Consider the following 21,768-nt stretch of genomic DNA (forward strand, 5'->3'; position numbering starts at 1 on the left):
TTTGATCTCAATTTGACTCCAGCAGCAGCATTGTTGCCTTCATCTGACCTGGTCTAACATTTTGTCTCTGTGCAAAACCACATGTTTGCATGGGTTATTCATGTTGGTTAATGTATAATGTAATATGATGTTTTATTATCGGAATCCCAAACAAAGCTCACCTTTCTGTAGGTGAGGATAAAAGTAAAGTACGCAGAGCTTTGGCAGGTTGCTCACTGACTGTCCTATAAAGCTAACTTTTTTCTTCTCACCTTCTAATACACCTGAGGCTGTGAATCATGGTTTTTGATTACCTGACAGGTGTGTTTAGAGTTTGAATAGAAAGAAATGTGGTGTGTGCCAGGAGTGAATAGAAGGGCATCTTGCAATCCATCCCACATTTTTTTATGTTAAATGCAAAGTGGAGGGTGTTTTTTCACCTTTGACTGATAATAGGTCTTTGGTACTGGTGCCGTAGTTGAAAATACAACTTACTACAGAATAATTGTTTGATTATTGAAGCTGAAATAAATATTTTTGTGTATGGTATGACCCTTAAAATTAGGCCATCTGCTATGCTGCTTCTAAACATGAGTATTTTTCAAAACCTGGTTTCACATGTAAAGACTGTTGACGGGTCCAGCTAGCTCTGAAGATTTCTGAAGACTAGACTGAGTTTGAGTCCTCTCATATGCTCCCACTGTGGTAGTTTTGAGGTTCGGCTGTGAGCCTCTTTTAAATAAAAAATAAAAAAAAAAGGGGGGGGGGGGGGGGACAAGTCAACTGAAGATACAGTTCACTTAAAGAGAGAGCCCTATCAATAGAGTGGCTTATAGTGCAGCCTCTGTATATGTGGGGGCACAAAGGCTTCATTATGTGTGAAAGGGACCCACCACTAATCTCTCTCCCTCTGTAGTGCTATCATATGAGCACTGGGCCTGTGGATCATATGATCAGCCACGCAGAGGTGATGAAGGAAGAATACACATGGACACTCTTGGACAAGACGACCACAGTTCCTGTGGCACTGGGGGTGGGGCTGGGTGTTTTAGGGAAAACTCATATTCATGCATGGTAACCTAGTGAGTTATAAAGCTCTTAATCATGTATGCTATGCAAAAGATGAAAGGATGATTTATGCTTGGTGGTAACACCCTTCATTTTAGATTTTATGCACTTTTATTGCAGGTGTGTTGTGCTGGATGTTTAATAGTTAATAGTTTAATAGTTTTTTAGTTTTTAGTACTTATTAATGAATAAAAAGCACTTCATGAAGATGGTACTCTGAGGTAGCTATTATATGGCAGAGGCTCTGTTTTGGCTGTTCATGAATGATATTTAAGTCTCTGCATGGCTAATATAGAAGAACAACTGCCACCCCATGGCCTCACATGACGGTACTGTGCTTATGACCTTTGTGTAGTTAATCACTACAGTTGTATATCTGTGATTTCTTAGCCAGTGCCTGCTCATTACACACCCCAACTCTCCTATTTTACAATTTTTCCTCAATAGACAACATATAACTCTGCTATTGCACTGTTGTCACTCTCATGTGAAAATATACTGGACTAGAATCCCTAGTCAACCATTGTAGTATATGAGTTGTAGTTTGTAATTCTTGAAATCGGGCTGTTCCCATTCACTGGTGATGCAGGGGAAGTCGGGCAGCATGTGAAAGGAGCTAGTCATTAGAAACTAACATGGTTCACATACTGCTTCTATGATTTGTAACCCTCCTGCCCCCATTCAAATGAATTTGTGGTGATTTTTTTTTTCCAATGTTTTGCCTAACCACAAATCTCAACCCCAGCAAAAGGTATAAAACTTATGCTCTCACACAGACTTTCCAAACCTCTTTATGAGAAATGTCACTGGCTTGTAATAACTTGTGATTTAATTTTTTTTTTAAATGTATTAATTTATTTTTTTTTATATTCATTTGCGAGTATAAACTTTCGTATATCTCAGGGTTGGCTCTGTGTACCCAGTAGCTAAAGGCAAAGAACCACACAGACTGTGTTCATATGGGCAAGTCAAAGCTTTGTTGTCATAAGATACCCCAGACAGATGGTTTTTGCACATCATATTACTTTGAATTTATATTGATGCCGATGCCAAAAAGTTCATTATCATTAACTGAACAAACTGTAAAAAGGGTTTGTTGTTTCTTTGTCAAAATTGACCTAATCGTGATGTTCATGGGGGTTAGCATTGCCTTATGATGATGGCATCAGGATGTGGGCTTCTGGAGCAGAGCAGGACGAGTCATTTCTCTTTTTTATAGTGTATCTAACTGTAGAAGGCATGTCTTTAGAAATATGTACTCTAATATTTACTATTTAATGCATTAAGCAGAGACCTTTTGCTTATATCAGAGGAAAGCTTTTGTGGCATAACTCTTAGTGCTTTGATTTTAGTTCTGTTATTGCTGCAAATGTGTGCTATTTTGGAATCAGTGGGACTCCTCCACACTGAGCTCACAATGGAACTGTAATGGATTCAGGTGTCCTTGCAGCACTGCACACATTATATTTACTTTTATGGCATTTGGCAGATCTGATCCATGCCAAATTTGGCTAAGTCACACATCTAATCACACATCTAATCAAGGCTAAGTTTGGCTTATAAAACTTGATGACAGAGGTTTGCTGACTGGGAATAGATGGCATGTTTGCATAAACGGTGGCATGTTTGCATAAATTATTGGGTTTTGCTACCTCTATGCATACACTTCTGGGCTGACTACAGGGTATTGATATAAATGCTTAGTTAAGGTGATCTTAGGAGCTATGATGAATAGGGAGGGTAAGGGTTGCTATGGTAGTGGGTGAAGTATACATTCTTGCACATAAAGGGTTCTGGTTAGAATGAATTCAGTGTTTGTTGGAGGTAGTATCTCACTCAGTGTCATGATTTAAAATTTCTTTCTTTATGAGGTCAGTGTCTTTTTACCTGGTTTTGTCATTTCTTGTACCAAAATCATTTAGTTTCATGGGATACATAATAAGTGCTTTTCTTATTCAATAAGGGCATTGGTGGGCTTGGGAGGATGAATTATCAGTGTTCTGCTTCTCTTAATAGAGTGGTTCCTTCCAGACTCCTAAAAGCACTTGAGGTTCTTTCTCATGCCCCCCCCTCGCTACCTTGCGTGCAGTACTAGGTGTGGAGCGGCTGGTGCTGTTCACATGCTGCACCTGTAGGTTTAGTTGATCTCTAACAATAGAGGCGAGGGCACAGGGTGTGGTTGTGTGTGGTAGGTGGGTGTGTGTGGCACAGAATAGGAAGGAACAGCCTGTTTGATGCTGGTCTCTTTGGGTTCTCCTCCTCCTACCTCACCCAAACAATTGGTGTGGTCTGAAGAAGGTGTTTAAGCAGCAGGCAAACGGCTGCGCTGACTCACTGAAACCTGACTTGGTCATGGTGAAATCCACAAACAGCTGTCGGTTCAGCTAAACCCGCGCCACCACTAATGTCACTCTGACCGAGAGTGATCTGTTACTTCATAATGAGTCACCCTGAGTGTCCCATCTTTACTTGTCATTTGTTTTCTTCATACACTTTGTGTCTCAAATTTGAAAAGCATGTCTGGTTGTTTTAGCAAATGTATTCCTTTTGCCATTCATCAGTTATTGAAGAAAAAATATTGATCATAAAATCTCAAATTCAGCAGCAAGTTGAATTCTACTGACAGTTAGAGAAGGGATCACAAGCAACAAACTTGTTTTGTTTTCACTAAACAGAGGAAGTATTTATTTTTTAACCAACAGTAGATTAGTTTGGTAGATTGCATGGAATAGATAACATCACATACACACATTGCAGATGCCTGTTCTTTCTAAGAAAAAAAAACTCACCAGGTAAAAGCCATGATCCTTGATGCCAACTGATTTCAGGTCTAATTGATTTTCAAAAAATTAATACATATCATTATATATAAAAGAGCAGAACAAACTTGCAGTAAGTTCATTAAGGTTCATTAAGACTGAGAAATCAGTGGACTGTGTAAGGAATGTGAATGCAAGGGAAATGGACTGAAGTGTCTTTAAATGGGATCAGGTCAACTAAGTCTCATAAATCGTGCTGATAAATAGTCTATAACATTATGCCTGACTTTTTTGCTATTAATACAATCAAACTTCTTCACAGGTTTTTACAATGCAGCTAGCTAGCAACCTGCTGCATGCATTCTCTTGATGACGAGACATAATCTGCATTATAACTGTACTTCCAAGCTGTGTTTATACTTCTAAGTGACTAAATATAGCCAAATGTAAATACATTAATTAAATTATCATTGCCATGAAGGGCACATTTGACACTGAATAAAATGCGTATTTGCCTCTTGTAATATGTAACTGCAATGTGGATTATTTAGTAAAGTCCACAATGTGTCTTAAAGAAAAAAGACCAGGGCCACCCAGTGTGGCCCATGCAGTTAATGCTAGAGTAGAGGATTTGAACTGAAGACTCTCCATATGTTCTGTTGCTATAGAGATATATGGAGTACGAAGACTCGCAGGAGCAGGAAAGGAAGGATTTGCAGAACAAGGTGGTGCTGCTGGAGGCCCAGACCAGACAGCTGGAGCTCAAGACCAAGAACTACGCAGACCAGAGTGAGTACTTTCAGCTGAGCCTCCTGTTGACTTACTGCATTGGCTGTGTTAACTCCTCGTCCAATAGACTCTGACACTGAACGCTGCGTGTGAACTGGTCTTTTAATTCCTTGGAGATGTGCGATTGGCCATTTATTAAATAGTCTTTTATATATAAGTGCAGGTTTTTTAGTTTTAAAAAGCATTTCAGCGGAAGTTAAGATGCCTTTGTTTCAAACCCCTTCTCCTCCCATGGTTGTGTCTCTTGCTGGGTTTGTGTGTTGGCTGGGGACGGATGATACCTGCAGGGCTGCTGAACTCCCCCACATCATGGGAGGATGACTGTGTTTACTGCCAAGCTGAGCTCTAGGTGGGCGGCACATTGCGTAATTGCTCAGAGCAAATGACACGCAGTCCATTTTGTCAGTTCTTTGAATGTTCTCTACAGATGAGCACATTTTATTATTTGTGAAATACAAGCTTCATTTATATGATTTGACCAGGTTGTTTCTGTTTTGGCTTATCTAGGAAACAAGTGCTCCTTTACTGTAGTTCCTACTTAAAAGGTCCATGTTTGAAATGGCTTAGATTCCTATAACTGGATGTGTTTTGGTAGACTGATTAAATATGCTTGTTAGTAGTGCACTCTGGCTTACAGCCACTTTAACCCTGATGCTCAGCTTCTCTCTGCTTAAGTTGTCGTCTCCTCATGATGGACTGTTCGTCTCTTTGGTTCCTCTTTTGGAATTCTATGTATTCTCAAAGAAACACATGTCATTTCCTTATATGAATCAGTCTTTGCCTTCCTCATATCTTTTAGCATAAGCTGAGATGATGAGATGTGATCAAATGTAACCACACAGTAATTACTGACTTTAGAGTTAAGAAACCTCTGCTTTTCCCCCCTCTCTAATCTGAGAGAAGAATACTTGAATATTGCATCAGTGGAAGCCTTGTCTGCTGGGTTCATGAGGAAGAAGACAAAGGAAAACTGACTGCATGCTGAAGGCTTCCAGTCCCAGAAATACTTTTACATTTTCTACATTTTCTATATGTGGAAACACATTTCTGGTGAAATGAGCAACAATTCTGAAACCTAAAGTATCGCTAGGATAAGATTACAGCACATGCCCTGTTATTAGCGCTCAGAATATGGGTTTGTGTGTGATTTATGTTGCATTAGAGACTCCCTGTGGCATATTAAAGTTACTACATTTGATACACATCTTGGTGAATTTGAATCACTATTGGTAGGAGCCAAATCACCCCCCCCCCCCCCCCAAAAAAAAAAAAACAGAAGTCAAAAGGCTTTTTAAGCCACAGTTAAATCTTGGATAGCGCTGTCCTAAATTAAGGGTTCTGTTGATTTTCGTCATTCAGTTGGAAGATTAGAGGAGCGAGAGGCAGAACTGAAGAAAGAGTACAATGCTCTTCATCAAAGACACACAGAGGTGAGGAGACTGTGTGTGTGTGTGTGTGTGTGTGTGTGTGTGTGTGTGTGTGTGTGTGTGTGTAAACCAACAAAATGGTTTTGATAGGGCAAAACAATTTTTTTTACAAAAGCTACCTGGTCTCTTAGATATATATAGTAACATCTAATTCACAAGTGACATATGTTTGACCCAATGTGCTAAAAATTCACAAAAATCAAGTGTGTATATGCCCAAGTAGGGTGGTGTTTTTCACTGTCAAGTCATATGTATTTATATAGTGCATTTAAAAGCAACCACAGATGACTAAAGAACAAAATTATTCAATTATTACCCTAAAATGTATTTATTATTACTATATTATGACTTAATACATAGTCTCTGTACATTTGTACACCAACATTATTGTGTTCACTATTACATTCACCTGTGAATTGTCAGAACACCAGCAGAACAATCTGGGAAAATGTGATGGCTCATGTTCACAGCAAGCATAATATAAAGTGTTTTAATTGAGACATTTCTTTAATTACCTGTGAAAAGACAGATGTCATTACAGTTAATAACCTTTTAATTATTTCACCCTAGTGACTGTCAATCATTTTGCATTTTACAGATGATCCATAGTTACATGGAGCACTTGGAGCGTACCAAAATGCAGCATCTGGTGGGGGGAGAAGCCCCAGACGCAGGAACTTTAGGCAGACACAAGTAAGTGTGGCCTCAATCAGTCTCGTTTAAAAATCCCCTCTCTCTCGTCACTCAGCTGAACCAGGTGAGGTGAGAAGTTTACCATATTTATTTTGGTTTAGTTTCATCATGGGTTGGAGCACAGAGACCATAGAGTTGCTGTTTAAAGTGGCTTGTATACAGTGAGTGCAGCAGAACATCACCTCATTATAGTGTTTGCTCATCTGAATGGAAGGCCTCTCTTGGGGCATGCCTGTAGGAACATCGGGTGGCCATGGCCATAAAAGCTGTTGTAAGCAGGTGTTTGCAGTAGGCACATAAGCAGCAGACTGTCAGTAACTGGAAAAAGTAGACTGGTCAGTGACAACTGCACCACAACAGTTGTAAACTCCAGTGTGGCCAGTGAGGGGAGTTATGGTTTGGAGCTAACTTGCAAAGAGTTAATTAATATCGGTAGATAGCTACATCGACCAGCATTCCCCTGGTATGTGGCGTGGGCCAAAGGTGGCTAAAGTCCAGTGGAGCACTGCATTGTTTCACTGGGCACTGAATGAACCCACCCAGCGCTGAAACACACACACACCTCCAAATATAGTGCAGCAGTGTCTCCCACCAGTGCGGGTGGAGGCAAAGGAAGAGACAGGAAAGGCAGAGAGAGAGTCCGCTGGTTGATGGTAACGGCGTGAGGGCCAGCGCAGCGGCTCACGGAGCTGCTCTATAACAGGGAGGCAGTGAGAGAGCGGTAGGAGGTGGGGCTTGGGCGACACAGCCGTGAACTCGCTGCCAAAGGGAGTGATGTCAGGGCAACTGTGCGAGAGAGTGAGTATGTGAGTGTGTATTCACCCCATTAAGGGTACAGCACTTGATTTATGGCATGTAAATCACCTTTGTTTATGCAGGGTGGAGGTGTGATGCCAGTAAATGACATGACTGCTGGGATTTCAAATGGAGCGGCTCACAGATCCCTTTTATGAAATGAGAGGATTAAGGGATTATTTTGAGGCTGGTGCCGTTCATTTGGAAGAGTTGGAAATGACCATTTTTGGTTCTTTTATGAAAAGGGCACTGGGCCTTTTAGATGAAAAGGGGATTTGTTGTTTTTACTGAAAAGGTTCAGTGAAATGTTTTTATTTTCTTGTATTTCAATTCCAGTGCTAACTATAAGTAGTGAATGTTCTGTACAGAATTCCATACTATCAAAGACATTATTCAAAAAAATTTTTTGTTTTGTTTTGGGTTTTTTTTACACCCCTTCTCTTTAACCCCCCCCCAAGGCCTGTGGGTTTTAGAGGAAGCTGGTGGCAGAGCAGAAAAGCATGTGGAATGAACTGTCAGGCGGATACTACTGCAGAGAGGGAGGGGGGGTGCGCGGAGGACCTGTGTGTTGCCTAGCAGAGCTGGTTTCATTAAGCAGCTGAGCAGGGATGCAGAGACAGTAGTCAAGCACTGAAAGGCAGCGCCAGAAAGGGGATGAAAGGGAGGGGAGGGAATATCCCCCAACAGACCGTGGGAGACAGCTGCCGCAAAGCCGGTTTTCAGTCGGCGCTGCCGGCCCGCGTGTGTGTGTGTGTGTGTGTGTGCCTGGGCGCGCGCATGTGTATGTGTGTCAGAGCAGATGATGTCACAGCGCTGAGAGGCTGCAGAGCTACACGCGCACATGCCCTCGTGCGCATGGTCGTGCCTTCTTAGGGCTGCCGATGTTTATGGGATTGTTTTGGCGTGTTGGGGGGGTGCTGGGCCTGTAACGTGCGGAGGTGATGACCATGAGTCCCGGCTGCATGCTGCTGTTTGTCTTCGGCTTCGTCGGCGGAGCGGTGGTCATTAACTCGGCTGTGCTGGTCTCGCTCTCCGTGCTGCTGCTGGTGCATTACTCTGTATCCAACGGGCTGCCCGCCATCACACACTCGCTCCCCCGGATCAGGTACGCAGAGAGAGAGAGGGTGAGGGGGAGAAGGGGCACAATGGAAGAGTCTTCTGTGCAAAACCCTGATTTCTATTTATTTATGCTTCCTCTTCACTTCTGCTTTCTTCTGAAGCTTTTTCTACTTTAGTTTAGCCTGCCTCTTCACCTTCTCTAATCTTTATAATCCATTAGTGATCTTGTTTTTTTCTGTTGTACCTTTCTCCGTTTCCTCAGATATGTTCATCCTTCCTTTTCTTTCCCTCTGCTTCAGTCATTTCTCCTCCTCTCCTTGTTTTTTTCTGCATTTCTCCCTCTTCCAGCTTTCTGTATTGGTTTTACCTTCTACTGCCTGACTGTTGTAGTAAACAACATTGATGCCTTTACTATAGGCCATGAGTGGTGACTCAGAGCGTTGGACATTTCATAAGCCAGGAACTGTTGTTGTTGTTGTTGTTGTTGTTGTTGCTAGTTTGTTTTTTTTCTTTTTAAATACAAATCATTAGATAAACCCCATCAAAGCCACAGGCAGGTTGGGCACTGGGCCCTCCCTGTCCGTTCACAGTTTTGCAGGGTTATTGTTCGTTGTTGGTAGCTTTTCAATTTGGCCAGTCTTCAAACACACTGCTTTGTTGCTGTACATGTATACTGATTGTGGTATGCATGGTCTGATTTGGGTGATCGGTGGCTTTATGTATGCCAGTTTGCCTATGCCATTATGTTTTTCATTTGAGTGTTTTTGGTACTTTTTGTAGTTAAATAATTTGACCTGGAGAGCTTTTACAAAAGAGAAATAAGATGGGCCGTGTGTGTTTGTGAAGCTTGTACTGTATGTCTGAAGGATGAGGTGAAGACAATGAGGTTCCTCTTAGGTTATTTACATCACAATAAGGTATTTAATTACCCTTACAGTAATGAATATAGTGGTGGTAATTCTACTTACATGGCAGTAAATTAGTGGGAAAGATGTCAGTTATTATTAACTATACTTAAGTCTTTATAATCTTAGTAACTAGTAGATGGTTAGCTGGCAATTAGACTCCAGCAAACAAAAACTGGGCAGAATGAATTGGAATGTGGCAAGTTGGGAAGGGGTGCTTACATAAGCCATGCCATGGGGCATTTATGAGGGACACCTTGCTTTCTGTACTTGGGTCATATTGAGCTGGGTTGCTTGTAAGTGTGCTTTAGTATGAGTTGCTTGTGTGATTTGTATTCTTGTATTCTGTGTTTATTTTAGGCTGTACTTCATAACACGTAGAAAGCACACCTGTGTAGATGTGAACCTACTGAAGAAACTTGGGCTACCTGAGAGTCAACACTTTTTTTTAGTTGTTTTTGTCTTGTATTTCAGCTGTACTGCATCAATGATTTTCCTTTCCATGACCTGGCTGGCCCTGCAGAATGTGCAGTCAGCAGGGTTGGGTGGGCAACCACTCTGTCACTGAGAAGAGTCAGCAATAGAAATACTCTTCGGAAGAAACAGGATCAGTACAAAAGTCAACGGACCACCTTTAGCCCTCTAAACAAGATTGCTGTGATATCCCTGCAGCTGTGGAGATGCCTTAGGGAATTTTCACAAGCGCCACACCTAGGTTTGACAAGCCTAAGACATCTTGGATTTTAGCAAGTATCTTTCGGGATGCCGGGGCTCATGTCATTTAAGAACATTCACAACTGGTTTGCCTCAGTAGGGGGTGACATTCCAGCCTGGGCATCTACTTTGTGATGGCACTGATGCCATAAGAGGACTTCCTGCTGAACTTTTTCATGCCACCAAGAGCTGCAAAATCAAGTATAACACTGCAGTATATAAGCCCTCACTTGATTTCCCTTCATGGCTGCAGGAAAGAGCGGCCCGTGTCTTTGGGGATCTTCCAGCTGCCAGGCGGTGATGTGATGGCCCCGGATCTGCAGAGGGAGCAGACAGAGATCCCAGGGACGGACACGTGGAGGTACAACGACCTGAGCCACCCGTGCTCCAACACCAGCCTCAAGGTGGGCAAAATGCACTCTCTCCTTCCCTGCAGTTAGTAATCACCTTCAGTGTTTGTTTATTCTGCTCCCAGTCTCACCAGCCACCACTCGTCCACCACGCCACAAGTCCAAAGCGTGTGGCAAGGAAGACTGTCTGAAAGTGCTTGCTTGATAACTTTTCTAAGTTTTCTTTTCCTTTAGAATAGAGTCTTAATTAGTGCTGTTGTGTTGGCGATGGTGAATACCAAACTGGCTCTCCCCTGCTCACGGGAATCAAGAGCAGCTCCCAGGGACGCAGGCGATGACTATCATGGCTCGTTGCGTTGAGATATATTCCCCGGCTCAAAGGATCCGGGCGATATATATGCTAAAGCATGGGAAGCGCCGGTGTGCCAGCAGAAGAGAGAGCCTCTTCCGCGCTGGGGGACCTGCTGTTTCCTGCATGCTCACAGCAAGTGAGGCTGAGGGCAGCAGGGTGTCGGTGCCCAGAACTTCACCCTTTTTCTTCTCTTCCCTTAGAACCTTCTGGCACCCACAATGCCTGTGTGAAAGCCACTTCATGAATATTCAGTCTAATTAAGTATTTATTTGTTATCAGCTCCCTACCAGTATACAAGCAAATGTAAGCCATTTTTTCTTTCAATTAAAGACCGTTTTTACATTGTGGCATAGTCTCTTAAAATATAAAATATTCCTGCATGCTTAGATGGTTATATTTCTGGCTCCCTATAATTTAGCAGATGATCACTCATATACAGGTAGGAACAATCAGAAATGGGGAAAAATAAAAGGTCCGTGATGATGGATCAAGTGCCTATGGCTTGGTCTGCTCTGCTTCTATAATAAATCGCCCAGAATTATCCAACCAGAATTTCTGCAGCCTTCATCCAAAAGGCAAACATTAGCAGGTGCACTATTTTAAGTAGAAGCTATTAATAGTGCACTGGGCATATGAAGTGGTGTCCCGGTGGATGCAGTGTTTCATATGTGGCAGTAGAGTAAAATCATTTTTAAGACTGTGTGTGTGTGTGTGTGTTGTGTCTTTATGTCTGCATCTGGGTTTTTGCCTTTCTGTATCCTTTCAAGTACCTGTGGCAGCACTGAAGTGATTCATTAAACTTAATTTATCCAGTAATGGAAGCATTATCAATAGCTCACAGCCTGGCCTGGAATAGCCTGACCTTGAGGCCTATGACAGCCTGGTTTGAGATCTGCACTCTTGTGAGAAGCTGATGTGGGAAAGAGATCATTTTTCAGCTTCTAAAAGTGAAACTAAAGGAGAGCTACTAATGGTTAAGATGTCAAAGCAGGAGGCTTTTAAACAAGTGCAGCATAACCTCATTCTCACACACTTTCTGCTCCCATCTGTATATCTGAGCCTCTCATGATTCCTTTACTTAGCCATGCTTTCTATCACATATCCAAGTAAGATCTAGATTCATATTATTGGTGCTTGAATGTGTATTAGAAGATATTTATCCATTTGAAACCTTGCTTGACTTTTACATTTTTTTATTTGCTGTGTCTATCCAAATACATGGTGATTTAAGTGTGTGTCGTTAACTTCTGCTTTGGGTATGGCTAATGTAATTTTGTCTAATTGTAATACCAGTATATGGTCTATATTGAGTATGAGACGCATTGCAGTTCGGTGGCAATCTTTTATCCCAACACTGTAAAACGCTTTCCTTTTATTTATACAATGGCAGAAGAGGAGTAGACACACCTCTGTGTTTTCCCTCCTAAGATGCCTGGGACCTCTGTCAGGTTACAATGTCACCAGAGACATCTGGTTCGCTGATACTCACTGACGATTAATAATTAAAACATCAGTTAATGCTCAGAAACCAGTCCAATTAATATGTGATTTTCCTGCTTTTAATCAGCCGTGAGGCTTTGTCTGTAGTTGAATGGTTGTTAGCATAATGCATCTCAATTTCATAGTGTGAGTTTGCACCATTTTCCGTGACGGTGTTGCCTTGCTTTAATCCCCATGGTGAATCATGCCATATTCAGTAACACAAAGGAGTGTTCATGTTGCTCAGGCCTCCAACAGACTCCCACCGAGCTCACAGTCCGTCCTTTGTGTCGGCTGTGACTTGGCGTTTCTCTCAGATTTACTGATCCCGTAACTGCTCCCTCACACCGCGGCCCATTGGTGTCTTCCAGGCACATGGAGTATGGATCTGAAAAGACACGATGCCCACGTGCGATATTGTCAGGCTTGCATCAGCATGGATGGCAAAGCAGCTGCCAGGCTCAGGATGGCGGGCAGCTGCTTCCATGACAACAAGGAAGGGTGTGCTAGTCTGTTACAAACCGAGGGTGACCTCCTGTCAGGCATCTCCTTTAACGACTCTGTCTTTGCCTGTGTGAGGCTTGAAGATGCTCAGATGGCAGTTATTGAATCTCTTAAATTTATTTTAATGGGAGCTTGTGTTCTTTTTATAGGGCATACACATATTGTTTGACGCTAGAATGTTTTTAGTAAAGCGATATTTATAAAGGTTCTCTAACAGGCTAAAGGGCAAGGCATGCCTCTTTTAAAAATAATTTGTGACCATTAATTAAATTTATATTGATTAACCTGCTTTGCAGTCTTTATCTTGGCGCTGATTAACCTTTCACACTTTGGGTGGCAGCTGTTCCTTACAACTTATTCCATGGCCAAAACGTTGAAGATACAGTGAGGAATGTAAATTGTTTGTAAGGTTAACTAAAAACCACAAAAGCAACCCTGGACAGGTGCAGTGTTTAACCTGAGCTCATTATGCTTGCTAGTCCATGATATATTCGCAGTGGCTCAACAGGTGGTGTCTGTGTGCTAGCCTAAGGTCTTGTCTCCCTCTTTGGCTGTACTGTGAGCATGCGGAGAGGCCTGCTGGGCTGCTCACTGTACCTCTCTTTCTGGGCAGCTGGACACACATGCGTCCTTCAGGAGAGGGGAGGGTAAGGGTGCACAGGAGAGTGTGGATTGCCCCAGGACTGATGTCAGTAAGGTAGCCCTGCCTGGCAGAGTGGTGTGTGCCGTCGGGCCCAACGTCGCCTCCAGCCGGCTGTCAGATTTGAAAACTGCTTTGGTGTGTTCACAGACCATAGACTGCTGCATGCAACCATCGTCTTGTGGATTTCAGTGTACGTTGTTGTGGTGTTGTAGAATATAATTTATTCTAAATAATGTATGATGTTAACTGCGGCCTGTTTGTTTTGGATTACCTTGAATGTTTCCTATAGATCCTCCTTAGCATCTCATCAAAATGTGGTCTAACATTTTGGTTGCATACAGCATTCATATGGTCGAAGAATTTGCATGCGATTTTACTACAGCACTAATCTGAGCTCATGGTAACCTGAACTGCCTTTCATATGTTAAATGTCTACAAATGTCATGTTTAACCCCCCACGCTCCGTTCCTTTTTATTTTTCTCTTTCCCCTTTTTTCATCTTTGGGTTTTCAGTTCTCCTCTGCAGGTATTTGAGTGGCAAGTCTTATCAGTCATATTCAGATGTAGCTCTACGCTTCTGTTCCCTTTTGCCTGCCCTTGAGTCTTCTGCTGTAGATTTGCTGTGTGAGACCTTGTGCAGCGATTTTTGTGTAGCAGCACCTTTTCTTACTTTTTTGCACATCAGCTGAACATCAACCAAAGTGAAAATGTAGACGGTGTGTTCCTGCGTACACCTCTGTGCACTTGTTGATGGACAGGAGGACATTAACCGCATGACTCTGAAAATTATGCCTCACGTGTTTCTGGATCTGGACCATGTTGTCTTTTAAGTGACAAATACTTACTCAGTTAGCACTTGGGTGCATGTGCTGACTAGGTAATATGCCACTTTAAGACATTTGTGTCATATTAAATAACTGTCTCTCATATTATCTGGTCATCTGTTTCAGGATGAACTCTCAGATGCTAACCGGGGAGGCACCAAGTCATCTGCTTCCACGTCCGCGTCGACCTTAGATGTTGCTATGGCATTAGTAGACACGCCCCGTCCTGAGGAGGTAGAGGGTCTGCACAGGAACCTGAATTCCAGCAACAGGAAGCCAGACACCAGTAAGAACGTTAGAGTACAGGACTCTGTCTCAACAGAAGCACAAATGAAAGGTTAGTCCTACTGTCTGAAAGTGGAGATTCACCATCATCTGCTTATTGTGGTCATCTTTGTACACACCTATATTCTCATGCACTATGAATGATCCTACATTTGAAAATTGGTAATTATACGTTAAATTTAAACCTCTATTAGGCAAAATAACACACAACTTTTAGGAATACTGAATTATTCATTTACTCATTTTGTTAATTAGAATTCTTTGTTAAAGGTTTTTATTTTATTTTTTTTAACAGTGGTATTGCGCTTAAAATTCTTTGGGACCCTATGGAGGATTAGGGAGATTTTCCACCATTTGAGTTCTCAGTGATCTTTGGGATTGGCAGTCACCCTGTCTCAGCTCAGTGCATCTATAATGTAGTGTTTTTAAGATTTAAATTCTTTGGCAATTCACAAGAAGATTAAGGGTCATCACATTGCATTTGAGAGATAGAGTTCAAGTATTAAAATAAAATATTTTAGGAAGATTAAAATAATCTTTTTGTCATTCCATGTTAGACCAGAACTACATTGGAGTCATAGCAACAGGCACTGAATCATTGGGATCAAATAGTTGCTTAGACAGTCATTGACAAACCTAATTGCTGACATCTCTTTGCACTAAGTGGGATTGAATAATAATATTAAAACAATTGTGCTTGTGAATCATGCAACAGGAGAAGCCACACAGCATCGTAATCATTTGACCAAATGGAGCAAAACATGCAGAGGTTGTTGATAGAATTGCTGGCAGATGCATCTTCAGACCACTTGTCCTTAGTAAACATTTTGCACATCTGAACAGACGTGCCTGAGAGGTCAGAAGTGCAGGCGATTATTGAGTCAACCCCTGAACTTGACATGGATCTGAGTGGCTGCAAAGGCTTCAGGTACGCCCTTGCTGATCCAGTCATCTATAACACGCAGTGCTATTCTGACCCCTTCACCCCCTTATCACCACCATGATGTAATTCCTCCTCTTTACACAAGGAGCAATGACCTGTGACCTTTAAAACTCACTTTAGCACCCTCCTGACTGTGTCCTTGTTGAGAGCTGCATAGTGCTCCGCCAGAGCTTGCTGGTTGTCTCCTCTTCGTCCCTCAGCTTCTGTCTCTCTTCTGTCTCGCTCCTCAGCACTCCCACCAAGGGCACGGAGAACATGGCTTTTGACCGCAACACAGATTCCCTGTTTGAGGAGCTTTCCTCAGCAGGTACCGACCTCATAGGAGACATGGATGAGGGGGCAGACCTCCTGGGTGAGTACTTTCCCCGCATGCCGATCAGGAGGAGCACATGTGAGAAGAAATCATGACTCCGTGTCCAAGAGAAATGTACCCTGTTGCTCATTCTCTTTGCTCATTTATGGCCCAAGCTGCTGCAGCTGTGTTTGTGATCTGGACGACATGGTTCTTCGTAGGAACATCATTTGATTCTTGGTACCAATGCATGAAGCTCAGGGAATAGTTGTTCTGACTCAATAATAATAATAATAATAATATAATAATAATAATAATTATTATTATTATTATTATTATTAAGTCAAATCTTTATCATTCTCTGTTATGAAAGATCCAATTGAGGTTCGGACTGGTGTTTTTCTCTAAGTAGAGAACCAGCTCTACATTGATGTATTAATATTGCATTTTGTGCACCAGTCCTTTACCCATTTCTGGCATTCATGATGCAGTTCATCTTATCATTTGCCATTTTCAGACATTACTGTATTTGGTGAGGTTGGTGGTTTATAGCTGTCCTCGTAAAATAATATCTTCTTGGTTTTTTATCCCTCTCATGCCCTCTGTCCCTAGACTTCTACAATGCAATCGCTTAAAATATGCTGTATGTGTAGATTTTGTTGGATCTTGTGAAACATTTGTTTACTTATGTAACTTTCAGAAGAGGTCAGCACAGATATGGATAGTCTAAATAGAGTAAGTGTGGCTTAATTTGATGCAGGTATGGGCCGTGAAGTAGAACACCTCATCCAGGAGAATGCCCAGCTACTTGAGACAAAGTAAGATTACACAGTATATGTCAGTGTCCATTAACAAGTGATTATCTGTTTATTGATTGTAATAACCATAGACTGGTGGTGGTTCATTTTGATCCACCCCTTTTAGTCTGCTGTTGTGTGCTGCCCTCTGCTGTGCATTTGTGGAATGACAGCGATTCAAAAAACATTGCTTTAAGCCTTGTTGTCTTGTAAGCACGCGTGTGTGCACTACAGGAATGCTCTTAACGTGGTGAAGAATGACCTCATTGGCCGTGTGGATGAGCTAACGTGTGAGAAGGAGGTTCTCCAAGGCGAGATGGCGGTCCTCCTGCAGGCCAGAGATAAACTGGAGGAGAGGAACAGGGAGCTGGAGGAGGAGCTCAAGAGGTTAGCATGTTTACGAAGGCCCAGTCACTCACATGGCTCCACAACACCAAATGCCCAGTCACTCACATGGCTCCACAACACCAAATGCCCAGTCACTCACATGGCTCCACAACACCAAAGGCTAAAACTTTCATTCAGGCTGCTTAAGTGAGATGATTCTGTTATATTTTATATGTCACGGTTTCATTTAAAGCCTTTTGATTTCAGATAGTATGAGTCAGCGGCAGGTTCTAGGTGGCCTCATTTTTTGCTGGCCAGTTGCTAGCCTTGTACCCAGTGTATGCTCCTGGCTTTAGACATGTAATGTAATGCTAACACTGTTTACATTTTATTAGCTGACGCGTTTATCCAAAGTGACTTACAATTATGACCGAGTACAACTTGAGCAATTGAGGGTTAATGGCCTTGATGAGGAGCCCAACAGTGGCAACTTGGCAGTGGTAGGGCTTGAACCTTCCGATTACAAGTCAAGTACCTTAACCATTGAGCTACCACTGCTGTTTACATGTCAACAGGGTCCGGGCTGAGCTAGAAGCGGCCAAACAGAAAACAAAGGAGGACGATGATGTGAGTGCACCACCTTCCATTAAGAAACGTTTACATTTTGATAGCAGTCAGAAATGTATACAGTGCCCTGTTGAAGATTGGATTCTGAGGGTTAACATGGTAGAACGTCGGGGTTTCCTGTCGCGTCCCTGCAGAGTGACGTTCCCACGGCCCAGCGTAAGCGGTTCACGCGGGTGGAGATGGCCCGGGTCCTGATGGAGAGGAACCAGTACAAGGAGAGACTGATGGAGTTGCAGGAGGCCGTGAGGTGGACTGAGATGATCCGGTGAGTATCAGCCAGAGCCTCCAATCAACCTCGTAACCATGTAACAAGACTTCCACCTTCAATAACTTCTTACAGTGTTACTGGTGTTAGGAACAGGTTTTGAGCCATGTGTTGTTGTGTACTCTTTGCCAGTCCATGTTTACAGGGAACATATATGTGTAACATTATGCTATGTTACTCACTGGTTGTGTGTAATTCCTATACTGTGCTTTGTAATATTATTGTATACATCAGTCGCATACATGTGTGAAGTTTTGCATGTCTTCCTATGCAGAGCTTCCAGGGAGAACCCAGCACTAACAGAGAAGAAAAAGTCCAGTATCTGGCAGTTGTAAGTTCCCTCTCAAGCTTCTCCCAGTAGTAACTAAAAAACGGTGTTATTGCCTTGTGAGGTTTTGGCGTTCATTGTGTGTTTCTCCCTCTTCTTTTCATGTCCTTTTTGTTTTTTTATTTTTTTCCCCATCAAGGATGTAGGTAAATCTTTGAAATGCTAGTAAATCCACTTTTGCATTTGGTCTGGCTCTTAAACCCAAAACATGCTCTTGGATTTGGGAATGGTTTTCTGTTCAACCTTTACGACAAGAATTTATGGCCAAGCTAACACATTAACACAAAAAAGGTTATCTGGAACAAAATGTGACACATAGTGTAGTGCATTGTTCATGCTTTCACTGTATAAGATTACTGATTTTTGTTTTTAGTTTTGTTTTCTTTTTCTGCCCTGTGATATCCAAACACCGCGTAGCAGCGCACAGAGCCATTCCCAGGTCTTGGGATTGATGTGAATTTTGGGTATGGTATTATTGAACTTGGACGGACATTTGGGGTATTGCGTACTCAAACTTTCTTTATTCTCCTGTTTTGTGCCCCTTTCATGTGCCTTTTCACCTGCCTCATGTTGTTCCTGCGTTTGCAGAAGGTGGGTGGGCGGGTGGCTGGGTGGGGCGGAGCTTGTGTAGACGAGAGGTTGGCTTAAGCTTGCTCCTCTCTTCATGACAATGGGCAGTGCTGTGGCTTTGGTGTGTTTTTAGGACAGAGTGCTTTGCATGTGTAAATCCTGGGTATAGGCAGAGGCTAATTATTTAGTTTAGTGTAGTTTCTTAAAAATGAAAGTACACTGTGGCACAAGCACCAGGTTCCATCTACAGCATGAGTTCCAAAACAGCGAAGAGTGTTAAGACCACTGATGTATCCCCTGTTTTTCTGTAACTTCAATGTTTGGTGTTTTTTGCATGAGAAGCATTTGTAGCAGATAATAGGGGATTGTTGCACAGACAAAAAGTCCTGTGTTTGGGATATGACCCACTGACCCCTTAACTGTTGACCTGTGACCTCTAACACTGCTACTGCTTGTGTCTGCATATCAGTCTTTCTGTGTTGTCTCTGTCTCTTCCTTTCTCTCTCTCTCTCTCTCTCTCTCTTTTTCTTTCCCTGTCTCCCCCACGCCTTTTTTTCTTCCTCCCATCTGCAGCTTCAGCAAGCTCTTCAGCTCATCATCTACCGGCACTGCCAAAAAGCCAGAGGCTCCCGTCAACGTCAAGTACAATGCTCCCACCTCGCATATCGTGCCCTCTGTCAAGAAGAGGAGCAGCACACTTGCCCAGCTGCCCAGTGACAAGTCCAAGGCTTTCGACTTCCTCAACGAGGAGTGAGTGGCCTGCTGGTGTCCCACTCATCCCAAACGAGCTCTTGGGGCATTTAATGGATGCCATTTAATGCGTGTCTGCGCGTGTGCACGTGCCCTTGTGTCCACAGGCCGGAGGTGGAGAACATCGTGTCCCGGAGGGAACAGAAGAGGGCCCAGTACAGGCAGGTGAAGGCTCATGTCCAGAAGGAGGATAGCAGGGTGCAGGCGTACGGCTGGAGTCTGCCCCAGAAAAACAAGGTACAACCCTTACGCAACTGGCTGACGGCCTTGGAGGAAGTTCTGGAAGTCTTTGCTGTTAATCTCTCTCTCTCTTAAAAGATTTCCAATGGTGGGCAAACAGAGGGTAAGATGAAGAATTTACCAGTGCCTGTTTACCTCAGACCTTTAAATGAGAAGGACGCTTCCATGAAGGTGAGAACAGGTCTTTAACTATAGCAGTGTTATGTACAATGAGCATCTGATTTGAGGTGCACATGTGTGCACACATGCCTGTGTGTGTGTGTGTGTTCACTGTCTTTGAGTAGCTGTGGTGTGCTGCGGGGGTGAATCTGTCAGGAGGGAAGACTCGTGACGGAGGCTCCATTGTGGGAGCCAGTGTGTTCTACAGAGACATGTCCGAAGTAGAGAGTAGTGGATTCAGCCCCCGAAAGGCCAGAGGCTCCCAGAGCAGCCTGGACAGGCTGGAGCAGGAACTCAAGGTAGCAACACATTCACACATGGGAATCAGTCATGTTGTCCCACTGCAAGCTGAATGATGGGAAGGGCAGAGTGGTACTCTGGGGGAAGGGTTGGGGCGAAGTGCTGTTGGAGCTGTAGGCTGATTGTGCTGTGTGTGGTACCAGGAGCAGGAGAAGGAGCTGAGGCAGCAGGACGAGCTCTCCAGCCTGGTGTGGATCTGCACCAGCACCCACGCCACCTCCAAGGTCATAGTGATTGACGCCAACCAGCCCAGTAACATCCTGGAGAACTTCTATGTCTGCAACTCCCACGTGCTCTGCATTGCTAGCGTGCCAGGTGAGGCAAGAGCATGCTGTGGCGGGAAGTCACACGAGCGTGAGATGCCAGCTGCCTTCGATTGACCCTCTTTTGTCCGCACCTGCGGGCGTTTGCCATCCAGGTGCCCGGGAGACAGACTACCCAGCGGGTGAAGAGGTGCACGCAGGTAGTGAGGCCACCGGGGCTGAGGAGCAGGCGCCGGTGAGCGCAGCGTTGGGTAGCAGCCTCGGAGGCTCCGAGGGCATCCTGGACGGCATCACTGTAGTAGGCTGCTGTGCGGAGGGAGCGGTCGCCATCCCTCAGACCGCAGAGGGGATGCCAACCGAAGACTCTGGTACTAGATCCTCCATCTCAGCCTGGCCTCGATTTCACATCAGTGATGTTCTCTCCACTACATTGCTTAATTTACTCTACATACGGGCAGAAAATAATGTGGTATAACCTGTATGGGTCGGTGCAAGACAGTCAGCCGACTAATTGTCTGTAGTTTTGCTACCTGAGCTAATCTCTCTGCTAATCCAGCTGTGCTGCGCCTGTCTGCCCAGGGTCGGGTGGCGTGCTGGGGCAGCAACAGCAGGCAGGCATGGCTGCAGCTGAGGAGGCGCTGGAGGCCACGGAGAGCAGCAGCACCACACCCGCAGAGGAAGGTCAGGCTGGGGTCTACACAGAGCACGTGTTTACTGACCCTCTAGGGGTCCAGAACACGGGAGACGCAACGTCCACTTTTTCACAGAGGTACGCAACGTTGGCTTTTCCCTTTTTGTTATGTTATGAGAGGTTCTGGGAGGCTTTTTCACTACAGGGATTGAATTTAGTGTGTACAACATGTACTGTGTTTCCGTGCGTTTTCCTTGGGGAATGTGTTGCACTTAAAGAACTCACATTACAAAACTTGGCACTGTGAGAGTGTTTTCCTACTAAACGATGTTTTAGGGAATGTGATCTGGTGAAGGATGGCGTGAGCTCAGTACCTGAAGAGCAGGACCTGATGAGGGAGGAGGCCAGCAAAATGAACAGTGTCCTCCCCACCATGTGGCTCGGGGCCCAGAATGGCTGGTAAGGGGCCCTTAGCTCCAGCAAGCTTTCTTTGCGTTGAAAATGCTGTGTGCTTTTTTAACCTTTGTACCTAATGTCATGTGCACTCTGCTGCAGTGTGTACGTCCACTCCTCTGTTGCACAGTGGAGGAAGTGCCTTCACTCATTAAAGCTGAAGGACTCCATTTTGGGTATTGTGTAAGTAGAACAGAT

The 21,768-nt window shown here is 43.7% G+C and overlaps 1 protein-coding gene across 7 annotated transcripts in view; it reads left to right on the forward strand.

Annotated features, from left to right (window-relative positions):
• spag9b (sperm associated antigen 9b) overlaps positions 1-21,768 on the forward strand; it is a 30,143-nt gene that overhangs the window by 5,675 nt on the left and 2,700 nt on the right. The window contains exons 2-24 of one of the 7 annotated variants that reach the window (XM_026999633.2): positions 4,475-4,595; positions 5,955-6,025; positions 6,621-6,715; positions 10,442-10,592; positions 13,487-13,570; positions 14,467-14,677; positions 15,469-15,553; positions 15,799-15,920; positions 16,621-16,678; positions 16,892-17,044; positions 17,560-17,611; positions 17,746-17,876; positions 18,151-18,207; positions 18,344-18,346; positions 19,348-19,524; positions 19,632-19,761; positions 19,843-19,935; positions 20,049-20,222; positions 20,367-20,538; positions 20,642-20,854; positions 21,066-21,255; positions 21,454-21,576; positions 21,673-21,753. In XM_026999633.2, the coding sequence (XP_026855434.2) occupies positions 4,475-4,595; positions 5,955-6,025; positions 6,621-6,715; positions 10,442-10,592; positions 13,487-13,570; positions 14,467-14,677; positions 15,469-15,553; positions 15,799-15,920; positions 16,621-16,678; positions 16,892-17,044; positions 17,560-17,611; positions 17,746-17,876; positions 18,151-18,207; positions 18,344-18,346; positions 19,348-19,524; positions 19,632-19,761; positions 19,843-19,935; positions 20,049-20,222; positions 20,367-20,538; positions 20,642-20,854; positions 21,066-21,255; positions 21,454-21,576; positions 21,673-21,753 (2,747 nt within the window). Of the gene's footprint in view, positions 1-4,474; positions 4,596-5,954; positions 6,026-6,620; positions 6,716-8,320; positions 8,616-10,441; positions 10,593-13,486; positions 13,571-14,466; positions 14,678-15,468; positions 15,554-15,798; positions 15,921-16,620; positions 16,679-16,891; positions 17,045-17,559; positions 17,612-17,745; positions 17,877-18,150; positions 18,208-18,343; positions 18,347-18,792; positions 18,796-19,347; positions 19,525-19,631; positions 19,762-19,842; positions 19,936-20,048; positions 20,223-20,366; positions 20,539-20,641; positions 20,855-21,065; positions 21,256-21,453; positions 21,577-21,672; positions 21,754-21,768 lie in introns of those variants that run through there. The other 6 variants (XM_026999635.2, XM_026999636.2, XM_026999638.2 and 3 more) reach the window with 6 other exon arrangements.

The sequence above is a fragment of the Electrophorus electricus genome, chromosome 14 (assembly GCF_013358815.1).
Source record: "Electrophorus electricus isolate fEleEle1 chromosome 14, fEleEle1.pri, whole genome shotgun sequence".
Classification (NCBI taxonomy): Eukaryota; Metazoa; Chordata; class Actinopteri; order Gymnotiformes; family Gymnotidae; genus Electrophorus; species Electrophorus electricus.